The sequence below is a fragment of the Limulus polyphemus genome, unplaced genomic scaffold (assembly GCF_000517525.1).
Source record: "Limulus polyphemus unplaced genomic scaffold, Limulus_polyphemus-2.1.2 Scaffold1921, whole genome shotgun sequence".
NCBI lineage: Eukaryota > Metazoa > Arthropoda > Merostomata > Xiphosura > Limulidae > Limulus > Limulus polyphemus.
Window position 1 is genome coordinate 20,872 of NW_013667531.1, and position 12,460 is coordinate 33,331.

The following is a 12,460-nucleotide window of genomic DNA, read 5'->3' on the forward strand; positions in this document are numbered from 1 at the left end:
TTCTTTATTACCCATTCAAGCCGTCTCCAGCCATTATTAATCTCAAAGTGGGTTCCTCGTCACCGAATATTAAGCTTATATTCTATTTGCGGGTTGAGATCTTGAATTCTGATACAGCACCTTCCCTCCTCTCACAAGATTAGCTTTTCTCATTTTGTACTGTTCTCTGTATGTGGACTATTTTCAGAATGTGTGCCACAAGCCTCCACATCCCTCTGTTGGAATCCAAAGTTTCAACATGTCACTCATGCAAATCATCATGCATCAAATCTCCACCAATAGGAGAACACTACTATCATGTGATGCATGTGACTCCCTCTATGCACCACTATTGAACTATCACTTTGAAAATTGGCAGTGCTATAGTGCATATGTCTTTCTTCAGACCACTGATTACCCTTGAGATGGTTTAACTTAAACTTCATTTAATTTAATATCTCTTATTTGAGAGCATTTGATGTACCCATGTTTGTTTAGTATGTAATCTGAATTCAGAAGTTGCTGTTACCACTTTGGGTATATATTGAAGTGTGTAGAAATATTTCACATTCTTAATTAAATAAAAAAGTTCTAAGGCCACATTATTATAAGTAATTATAATTTTCTGTTATAATCTACAGCCATTCTAGAAAGAAAAAAGGGTAATTTAAATTTATTTAATATTTTTTGTGGCGGTTACAATGTCGGTAAAAATAAGTGAGCAATTATACACAAAATTAATAAAGCACACGTAAAATACTTCGTCTTTAACATATTTTTAGCAAAAATATTAAAACAAGATGAGTTTGAAGATGCTTAACTCAATTGTTCATATTAAGACCACCCTCTCGTTTAATGGAAAATGCTGTAAAATATTTTATTGTTTCAAAGTCTGTGTTGAACTGTTTTACTTCAGATATTACCAAAATGATGCAGAGCATGAATTATTATTATTGTGGGCCTAATTGTATGATATTTTACAGCAAATATTTTTTCATTGGTTAGCCAGACTGAGTTTTTTGTTCAGCTTGGGGCATTATTGGTGGGTAAAACAAAATATATGGCCAAGCTAACTAATGAATTAATATTGGCTGTAAAATTCTTATAAATACTATAACTGTAGCTTAACAGTTTGGTTGCCAATTTTGATTTCATTCCTTTAAGTCACACACTCTATGCTTTTTTGGTCGCCTTTTTTTTTTTCACACCTAAGGTGTTTTTGATTAGATATCATGACCCTTTTGTCAACAAACCATTAGCAAATAAAGTGACAAACGATAGTAATCAACAATAGCTTTAGGATTGCAACCCTATTATTTGGAACAGACCTGTACTTTACAAGACCAACCAGATTCTTTAACACAGTGTTTCCTTTCTAAAACAGTGTTAATAACTTTCTTTATAGTAACACCATGGAAACTAGATTAACAGTTTCTTGTCATCACTCGCATGCAGCCGTATCAAGCATCATTATTTACACTAATTGCTTAAACTAATATCATATGATGTTAAATGCTCTTTATTTAGAAGAACTTCATAAGATTTAGCTAATTTGTGCTTAAAAATTGGCAATGAATAATAATTGTTCACCTGTATAATTCTTTTGAAAACTTGAGCTAAAAACTGTTAATCTAGTTTGCTTTGCCTAACCAATACTTATGTATCTGCACTTTCTTTCACCCTATAGTTTTGCTGCTCTAAATCAGCCTTCTTTAATTCAAATGACAAAAACTAAATGTGGTCCACTTTTACTCTTAAGTGAAGCTGTAGTAAATATTTTAGATCGATAGCTCATGTGACTTTTTGCGTAGGCGTGCGCAAGCATTTTGTTCAAAATTGAGTGGTTTTTGTTGAATAACTTTGTATATGTAGCTTATAGTTAGACTAAATTTTAAAAAAATCCATAAAAGTTAAGTAAGTTTTTCTATCAAATAAATTTTTGGTACTTTCGGTGCAAAGAAAACAAAAAGTGGAAATTTTATATCTCATTTATTTCTCAATGTATTGCCTTGAAATTTGGTATGTGAAGGAAGGGTACAGTAGAACACATTCACTGAAAATATGTGATAGTTAGGCTTACCACAGTCTGAACTACAGAAAGTGGAAAATTGCAAAACTATCACTCTGTTAATAACACACAGTGCGTCCTGCAGGTTGGTTTGGCTGCATGACATACCATGTGGTTTAGTTTGAATTTCACGCAAAGCTACACGAGGGCTATCTGTGCTAGCCGTCCCTAATTTAGCAGTGAAAGACTACAGGGAAAACAGTTAGTCATCACCACCCACCAACAACTCTTGGGCTATTCTTTTACCAAAGAATAGTGGGATTGACTGTCACAATATAACGCCCCCACAGCCGAAAGAGTGAGCATGTTTGGTGGGATAGGAATTCAAACCCACGACCCTCAGTTTGCGAGTCAAGCACCCAGATCCCTTGGCTATTCCCGACCACTACCATGTTTCTTGATATCAAAATAATATTTGTTAAAGCCTGGTAGATCTAAAGTCTAAATGACCACTTTATTTGTTTGTATTATAAACAAGTGTGAATAGGCCCAATGGAAGTCTTCAGCTCCATGCCTCATAGACCCCTTAATCCAGCCCTGGGCTCTGCCCTACACACGTGGTTCACTTCTCTTTAGGATTTTTTGGATTGAGATGCTATTTTCTTGTGCACCCGGCATCCGTATATACGTGACCTTGTTATGGCCCCGTTTTTACGACATTTCAAGTGTGACACAATTACTATGGCCTTCGAGTTCAGGGTGGTTTCTGTCCAACAGTGATCCACCTTTCACATCAGGTGCCCATTGTTCTTCGTCGAAGCTGCTCTGAATCCCGTTTTCCGACCCTACCCTTCACAGCCCTTCCTGTCCCATCCTGAGAGGTTTTACTCTCACCAGTTTGCCCATCGTGGGGTAGTATACCTTTTTTAGTGCTTGCCCTTCAGTCTGCCATATGTTTTTCTTGAGTGATTCACCCTTTTGCTCGGCATATTTATACCCTGGGGCTGCACTTCCTTCCCTACATGGACGACTGTCTTCTTCTTGCCCATTCCGAATGGGAGTCGACCAGTTCTACTCGTCAGCTCCTTCTCAGTGCTGTGTGGGTGGGATGGTTGATCACATTGGAAGGGTACTTCCTTTATCCTATTCATTACCTTGTATATCTGTGTGTTTTCTTCAAGACCCATCTCGGTTGGGCCCAACCTTATCCTCTCTGGCTCCATTATATGGAACTGGCTGTTTGGACATCCGTGTCTGCTCCTTTGCTTACTATTGGCAAGGTTCTATCGCTTTTGGGGAGGTGGTCATTTCTGACACCTATCATAACCCTTGGCAGGACTTATATGCATTTGCTTCAGTGAGCCCTTCATACCCTTGATGGATGATCTACATTGGTGGTTGGACAAGGCCCATACATCGGCGGGTGTCCCTCTTCCTCCTCTGCAGCCAGAGTTGCATCTGTTCATGGATGCATCCCTTCAGGGTTGGGGTGCATAGGTCAATCACCAAGAGGTTTTGGGTTGTTGGTCTGCAGAAGAACATTTTCTTCATGTCAACGTCCTGGAACTCCTGGCTGTCTGTCAGGCATTGAATAATTTTCTTTCTATCACCAGCAGTCGCTTGGTTATGATCCATTTCGACAATTCTACAGTGGTGGCTTATATCACCAAGGCAACACCTGGTCGAGATTCCTATGTTTTCAAACATTGGATCTTCTCTGTTGGGCCCACTCCCATCACATTGTTTGATGGTGTGTCATATTCAAGGTGCATTCAATCTGGTAGTGGATTGTCTTTCCCGACTGGATCAGGTTTATCCCACGAAGTGGTCCCTACATTCTGCTCTTTTTCAGGTGTGCTGTCATTGTTTGGATACTCCAAAATATTGATACATTTGTCACTGTCCTCAATCACAAATTACCTCAGTTATGGTCCCTGGTTCCCCATCCTCGGACTTTTGCAAAAAATACCTTCAGCCAGGATTGGTCCCACCTATTTCTTTCTGTTTATCCTTCTATCCGATTACTTCATTGGGTAATCTCCCTCATCCATGCTACTTCATACAGAGTTCTTCTGATTGCTCCTTTCTGGCCCACTCAACCATGGTTCCCTTGGTTGCTTCAGCTCAAGGTGATCTCTCTCATCCTTTTTCCTTTACTTCCAGACCTGTTACATCAACCCAAGTCACTGGTTCTACATCTTGCACTTCCTGTCCTCTGTCTTCATGCCTGGCTTTTGTCCAGTCCCTGGTGAGGAGTTCCAGATTCTCTCACCAAATAGCTTCTAATTTAACCCATTGCATTAATCCTTCTTCCTTGGCATTTTACTGATGGAAGTGGATTGGTTTTCACTCCTGGGCTTTGGCTCAGGATTTCTCAGCCTACAGCTGGTATCTCAGAATTTCTTACCTGGCTCTTTGAGAGGGGTTCGTCGGTCTCCTTGATTTTGGGTTTTTCGGCAGCCTTATCTCATACCTTACATTTTTTCCCATTTCTGCAGGGTATTTTCCATGTTGATATGTTCTTTTTGGCTCCATTGGCTGCCAAGATGTCTGTCACTTCCAGACTGTGAACCCATTTCTTCCAGTTACTTGTTTCTCCCAACCCCTTAAGGCATATTTCCTCCTCCTATTGGTTTGCAGGCATCATGGGTTAGATATTGTTGCTCTCGACGTCACCAGGACCTTGTATCATTCAACCTGTCTCATCCTTTATTTGGATCATGCATTCCTTCCCCAGGCCTCGGTAGCTTGCAAGGGTCATTCCTCCCCCTATCTCCCTTCCCTTTATGTCTCATTTCTACCCTCATTCTGATCTGGATAGACTCCTCTGCCCAGTGAGTGCCCTTTGTTGTTATATTGTACACATGGCTTCCTTCTGGGATTTTCATTCCCACCTCTTTATCCCATGGCAAACTTCCTCTTCCCCTGTTACCCTGACAAATTGGGTTCATCGTTCGATCCAGTTGGTTTCTTTCTCCTTGTCCACTCCCAGCATGATCTTTTTCCTGTTTCTTCCCATCAAATTCGACACTTGACCTTCTCCCTTACTTCACATTTTCATTGGCCATTGAGGGAAATTTTACAGTCGAGCCTGTGTACGATTTTGCACATGTTCATCTCCCACTACTTGAAACTCATCATGATTTCTGCTTCCTAGGGGTATTGCCTGCCACCTGTGGCTATTCTTTAGACTTTGGTGCAGCTATGACACAAGGTAAGCCCTTACTTATGGTTTATTTTCTTTCAGGGGCCCTTGCTTCAACTTCTCTTTGGATCCCACTCTGTGGAGAGTGGTGCCTGACCAGGTATTTTTTCTGAACACCGAATGGGTTCCATTTAGGTGGCTATTACCAGATATATTTATACTCAACCAAACAAAAACACAAATCAGCACTGTATGCCATGTTGATTCATGCACTTTGTCCATGGCTATGCACATTCACCCTTGAGATGGAGTGTTTCACAAGATCACTAGAGTGTGAATGGATGGCATGAGTAAAGCATAGGGGATCGCATCCCATCCCTACTATGCCTGGACTGAACAAGTCAGTATTTTCTGATGGTGTTCTGCTGGTGTAGAAGGAGTTACAAGATCCTCTGAATGAGTGACACATGCCCGGAGTGAGATGCCTAATTGCAGTTCACTCTTCCAGTTAGGTTCCCATCTCCTACCGTCGTGTGGATGTCAGTTCCCAGTGAGTGAAATTTTGGAGAACGAGTGAACCAATCACATAAGTCTTCACACAGGTTTCAAATCATCCATCTTCCCTCCCCCTCGATGCTGTCTTCTGTGTTGTAGGTCGCAGCAGGTCTACATGGCCTATTTCTGCTTCTGTCTTGGGCATTCTTTCATTCTCAAAAGGACTAGAATGTTACAGACCTGTGGATGTTTGGACCGGTTTCATGGTCACAGGGGTTAATTTCTTGCTGTGGACTTCCCTCGGATACCGGATGAAACATTCCCTGGTCCCTAACTCAGTGCTCATCTTATGATGTTTCCTGGAGTCAATATTATATGTACATTCACAACTCTAGGGCTTGAGGTGAAGATGGTATGATCCTCATCCTACCTTTGCGTAGATGTCAGTACCCAGCAAGTGAGGTTTTGGATGTAGTTGACTTACAGAGTATGGTCTGATGCACCCTAGCCACTCTACACCATGGGACACATCCTCCATTACCCACGTTCATTATGTTGGATTGAGTGTATCTGTTTCTCTGATTGGGATCACATTTCTGACCTATCCTCTCCCACGCAGATGTGCTCCCTTCATATTCCACCATATTTTGATCCCACCTGTTCATGGCAAAGAGATACCTGATTTAGAAGTGGTGTGATGCCCCTCCTCAGATTATCTGACCTGTTTCTCTCATTCCCAGGGGGATACATCTGTTCCTACCTCGCACTGGTTCCTACTTCTTTTCAATGTGTGATTCTAGTTAAACTTGTGAGAAGAGGGAATGTATTGTGTCAGAAGCTATAATTTTCCAATATGAAAGTGTATTTCTGATAGGTACTTCCCTCCACTCACACTTCCCAACCTTCCTTCCCACAATCTTCTGGTGCTCGTGTTTTTCGCCAAACTTTGAAATGATAGTTTGGTATTTGTGCATAGAGAGAGTCACATTAAAGTAGTACTCTCCTATTAGTTGATGCATGATGATTTGCATGAGAGACATATCGGAACTTTGAATTCCAACAGAGGGATGTGGAAGGCTTGTGCCATGCATTTTGAAAAAAGTTTGCATATAGAGAGCAGACAAAATGGTAAAAGGTAATCTTGTGAGAAGAGGGAAGTATCTATCAGAAATACATTTTCGTATAGGAAAATTATAACTTCTGCTACCAAACATGCTTGCTCTTTCAGTCATGGAGGCATTATAATTTAATGGTTAGTCCCACTTTTCATTAATAAAAAATAGAGTTGACATTGCATAGTACTGACGAGCAACCTTCCCTCTAAACTGTCACTTATAAATTATGAACAGCTAGCACAGTTAGCCTTCAAATAGCTTTGTGCAAAATGCAACAAACATACGAAGTTGCTATAAAGAAACATACAAAATTGTACCAAATGGGAGAGAGAAATCTGGAAAGTGAGCTGAGATGAAAAAAGCCAAAAAAGGAAATGATAAAGCAAGTCGACCTAGATCTTAAATTTTAGTCTAAGTCTTACTCTTAAATGTTTGTAAATCTTTCTATAACATTTTCCACACACTTATGTTAGCCATTTTGTGACATCAACTCCAAATTCTCATTGAGAGAAATATTGTCACTTATAGCCCACCATGAAATTGCTTTGCACATGTTCAGAATGAGATTCATTCACAGCCATCTTTCTAAATTGCTGTTTAGTTGTGATAGTGATGCCTTGAAATCTCTTTTTTTTTAGTGTTTCTTGTATGTTTACTGTTTGGGAATATAACTGGTCAATATATTTTCTTTGTGCACATGTGTTTTTTTTTTATGATTTTTCATGTTTTTGTCTGAGATATTCATCACTTTCAGAACTGCATATCTGTGGTTACAATTTACTTGCTTTGTGTTTCTTCTGGTGTTTCAGCTTATGTTGGCATTCTCTTTTTTATGTATGGAAATTGGATTTCTTCTAATCAGTTTACCTTCAGTGCTTCAGCTTTGTTAGCAGACTGTTCATTCTTCCTGATTCTTCACCCTTTAGATATCTCTTGTGCTGGGGAACTGTTTATCTGGTGATCCTTCAGCCTTCCATGTTCTGGGTGAAATATTGTTGTACCTTGTAGGCTATGTTTTTATTTATTTATTGGTATATTTGTACTTTTGTTTGACCAGAGGGTGTCTTCACATCATGTGATGGACATGGCTTTATGACTAGAACTTTCTTGAAGGTTTAAGAAGCAGTTTGAGTAGTATAAAATATAGGTTAGTCTAGAATACATGGTGAATGACTATTGGATTAGCAAGTTTATTGATCAGTTTGGTTGTTACTGTTAGCCAGTTAGTCATTTAGTTCAGTTCTATAAATATTGAGTTTGTGTTTTGATGAAGAAATTGAGATACAAGAAAGATAGCAAGTAATTGAAATGGTTGTATTAGCACCTACTGTGAACTTAGGTTTATCATCAAACTTTAGTTAAGCTAACTTGTAGTTAAAGAAATAAACTGCTTTCAATATCATTAATTGCACTTGGATTTGTATTATTTTTGCCATCTAATTCATAAGACCCTGGTCAGCACTAGAAGCTATTCCAACAGTGCCTTTGACCTAGTTTTGTATGCTCCTGGAAATGTTTTTTTCCTTCTTCTTTTTCTGGATTCATTTCTGTGTTACATACCATCAACCATGGCATTTTGCTGTCTGGAAATGTGTGGAGATCCCTAACCTTTAAAGCAGGTTCTAAATGTTGTAGATGGATGACACTCCTGGACATGTCAGTGACTATAAAAGGTGTTGCATAGCTTTGTTCCAAAATTTAAATCATCCTTTTACGGGAATTTTTTAAAACAATTTTAACCTCTTCTCCCATAAAACTGAGGCAATTTTGGGATCTTAATGCATTATTTTATGTTTTTGGTAAACAGCAAGGTTAAGGTACTACTTTCATAATAAGACCAAACAAAACCTGGATACTTTGGCATTTTACTACAAACATTGGCTGGTTAATTTATGAGGAAAACACTCACTGTTTCTGAGCTGATACAGAACAAAACCAAACATCCAGACTGTCCAGACATGCAAAGTTTGTACTTCTTTTACCAATTTTAGGGAGATTTTGGTGAAAATGCAGTCCTTATTCCATTTTCAAAGATAATGAAATGTACAAAAAATACACACTTCTTTCTTAGTGAAAATCAGAGCACTGACATTATTGGGATGACACCTAACAATTTAAGTTATCACATGTGTTGCTGTGTGATGCATCAATAGGAAATGTTATATTTATGAGCAGTGGTGCCTTAAGTAACCTTGGCACTTAAGATGTATGAAATATCAAGGAAACGTGTACCTGTAGTATATCCATGTAACACTGTATTAAATCAAATCTTTGTAAATGGAGATTCAATCAAGTTATCAATTAAGAATTAATGCTAAAAGTTTTACTGACAGGATCAGGGTTAAATGAAACAGAGACTGGACACAAAATGAACAATATTTGTTATATAATGAAACACAAACACAGTGTGCTGAGATGTTTTGAGCATGTTGGACCTTTACTTTTACTGATTCCACTTTCATATTACTCAGTTGAGATCGTGAACCAGACTTTTTATATGAAACCAAGTTTAAGACTAGACTGACTGATTCCTTGCATTTATCCAGGGTGGATACATACTACCCACGTAATTGGTCATTCTCTTTACAACATAAATGGAGCTATAACCTCTATATATCACCAGAACAACGATTGAAACACAGCTGTTGACATCCTTAACACAACGTGTTGTATTATGTTATTTTCTACCTAGGTGGTAACAGGTATCGTCTGCTTTCAAGAACAACAAAGGAGCAGATGTAATTTGAAACAAGATCAACTTAACAGTTTTTTCAAGCACATGTTATGTGAAACTTGCACATATTCCTAATAAAGAATTAATTAAAAGTAAATATTATAATACTACACATGATATATTCACATGCCACATACCCGCTAGTTAGAGTAGCATTTTCTTTTTGAAAAACACCAATTTTTGCACTGTTTCCTTTGGTCATATTACACAAATTACTTCTGTGGGCCAGTTTGAATTTGTGAGCATTTTTGGGTGATCTCTTTACATGCTTATTGAATATCTGGCATTCCCTATTATTTAAGGATTATTAAGTCATCAAGAATGTTTGTTATGTTAACTTGTCACATTCTTTTGAGACTACTTATTCGTACTGAACTTTGTTTATCATATCCTCTTACAAGTATGGTACTGCAGCCTGTTCATTCATGTTGTTATTATCCATTGTAACGTGGGTATTCTTGCTTAATATATAGCTAGAATTTTGTTAGGGAATCTCAAATTAGCTTTAACAGAGTTTTGGTTAATTTCTAATAACAAATTTTCCTTAGTTTTGATTTCCCTCTTTTAATTTGATCTCAAATGTAGTAACACTCTAGGCAAGCATAAGCTGATCTTATTTTCAGACTGTGCAAGAACATATCAAAAGGCTGTTAGATGGAGAGAGGTTTCAGAATAGATGATATTACTATGATCAACAATATGATTTTGAGATGACAAAATGACAGATCAAAGACAGGCTCAGCGCAACTAATAGAACTAAAAGAAATGCTGCCCTACAGGCAGCTGTTTGTGCTAGTAATTACTAATTGTAGTATTCATACCTCATTGAAAAAATTTAGAAAAAATGAACATTTTCTAAAAAAGGATTTTTCTTGGAAGTACTGCATGTGAAAGTGTTCAGATTGTGCTGGTATAAACTGTGATGTTTTTATATATTAAAAGTGGTACCCTTTATAGAAAAAATAATTTTTGTTAGTACTAAATTTACAAATTACATCAATAATCAAACCGTCACGTACAGTCCTAGTGAATGTTGTGTTCTTGTTCTGAGGAGAGTACTTATATTTAAAATTGTGTTCTGTGATAAAGAAATGGTTGTTGCATGTACTTTACTTATTTTTCTAATTGTGTGAATCTTGAATACCCAAAGTTATGAATTTTTTTTTGTGGTACCATTCGATAGATGGTGTTACATTGTATTATTTTTGTCACATACATAGTTAGTTACATATATACAAGCTAAATCCATTATAGTAAGATAGTGAAGAAAGTTTATTATGCATCTGGAGGTAAGATAAGAGTGACTTAAAATGTGTTTTGGTTGAAATAGATGAACAGATTAGAAAAAATAAAATAACAATTGAAGTTTTCTTTAAAATGTACTTCAAAACTAAAAGAATTTTTGTAAACATGACAGGTAATATGTAGATTTTCAGAATACATAAAAAGAATGAGAAACAAATCTTCCTTTTAACGTTGTAGAAATTATTTAACATTTTAGAATTTTTAATTTGGAGAATAAGCTATCAAATTGATAGACAAAACTAAGCATTTAGATGTAACCTCATAAAATGCTTCATTATCTGTAATTTGGTTGTATAACAAATTAGGCCAACCAGAAAGGGGACTACTTTCCAGTTTGGGGAACGTGTCTAGGGTTTGAATTGTTGACTTACTTGGCAGCAAATGGCACCTCATGGATGAAATCATGCTGGACTCAAGATTTGGCTCTTTCTTTGAAAATTAGTGAGGGTAAATGTGTCTTTGTTATAGCCATATAATACATATCTGTGTAGTTATTTCTCTTTATACCAACATTATGCATCATGTGAAACTTTGTATCACTTAAATAAATTTTCTGTTTTAGACAACATGAAAAATTTTTTTTCTTATTAGCCAAATAATGAAACTAAAAAAAAATAAGGGGAGGTAGAACACTTCAGCAATGTGATTGGCTACTGAGAATGAATTTTAATCCTGGTGTGTCCCATAAATAATATACTTTTAAAGAACAATGACATTTCAGTGAATTAACAAAATTTGTTGCTTTTTTAATTTTTTTATCAAGCATTAGCAGCAACAAATTTAAACTAAATGGGAGAAGTGCTGCTGGTCATCTTTTAAAACCTGAAATAACTGTCTACTATAAATATTGAAACATTTAGCCATTTGAAAACAGGCAATTTTTTCAGTTAATGCACGAGGACTTTTCTATTGTTTGCTAAACAGTGACTAACTGATTTACTTATACTGGCTTATGTAAATTAATAATTGTGAAAAAGGAACAAAAAATAACAGATTTTGTACATTTTATGTCAAAAATTGATACCTCAAGCTTAAATATTTTCTCAGGATGTAGCTTTTACATGTATGAATAAAACCATGTAAAAATAACATTCACTACATATGAATGATGAGTTACTAATCAGTATTGAAAATTCATAAAGGAATCATAATAGTTCTTGAGACATTCTTGGATTAGCTGGGTGAAACGTACTAAAAATTAGAAGAAAATTCAGTACCTCTTTTATTGTTTCTTTTGTTATAACTATTAGGTCATCAAGAAATTAATGTTGCGTTTTGGAACACTTTTATTAACCACCCCCAAAAAACATACATCACGTATAATTGTTAAAAAAATCGCTCTAAACATCAAATTAGTGTAGCCTATATAATGTGTAAAGTTTAGTGTACTCTAATCCCTTATAGTGATGGCACATGGCGAGACAAGTATTGCTGTTTGAATACAAGAAGGGTAATGATGCCTCTGTAGCCACAAAGAATATCAAAAATTTATGGAAATGTTCTGAACGTTCGCAAGTGTCAATGATGGTTCAGCAAATTTTGTTCAGGTGACTTTAGCCTTAAAAACTGTGATGGCCGACATGTTGGAATTGATGTTGATGCTCTGAAGAAGATTGTTGAGTCTAACCCAAGGCAACACACTTGTGAAATGGCCCTGAAATTGCATGTCTCTCATGAAA

At 36.9% G+C, this 12,460-nt stretch overlaps 1 protein-coding gene across 2 annotated transcripts in view; it reads left to right on the forward strand.

The window, feature by feature from the left end:
- Nucleotides 1–12,460, forward strand: part of LOC106465362 (gamma-glutamyl hydrolase-like) — a 43,328-nt gene that overhangs the window by 20,275 nt on the left and 10,593 nt on the right. For both annotated transcript variants that reach the window (XM_013925582.2, XM_013925583.2), the window contains exon 5: nt 11,087–11,228. In XM_013925582.2, coding sequence (XP_013781036.1) covers nt 11,087–11,228 — 142 coding nt within the window. The remainder of the gene's footprint in view (nt 1–11,086; nt 11,229–12,460) is intronic.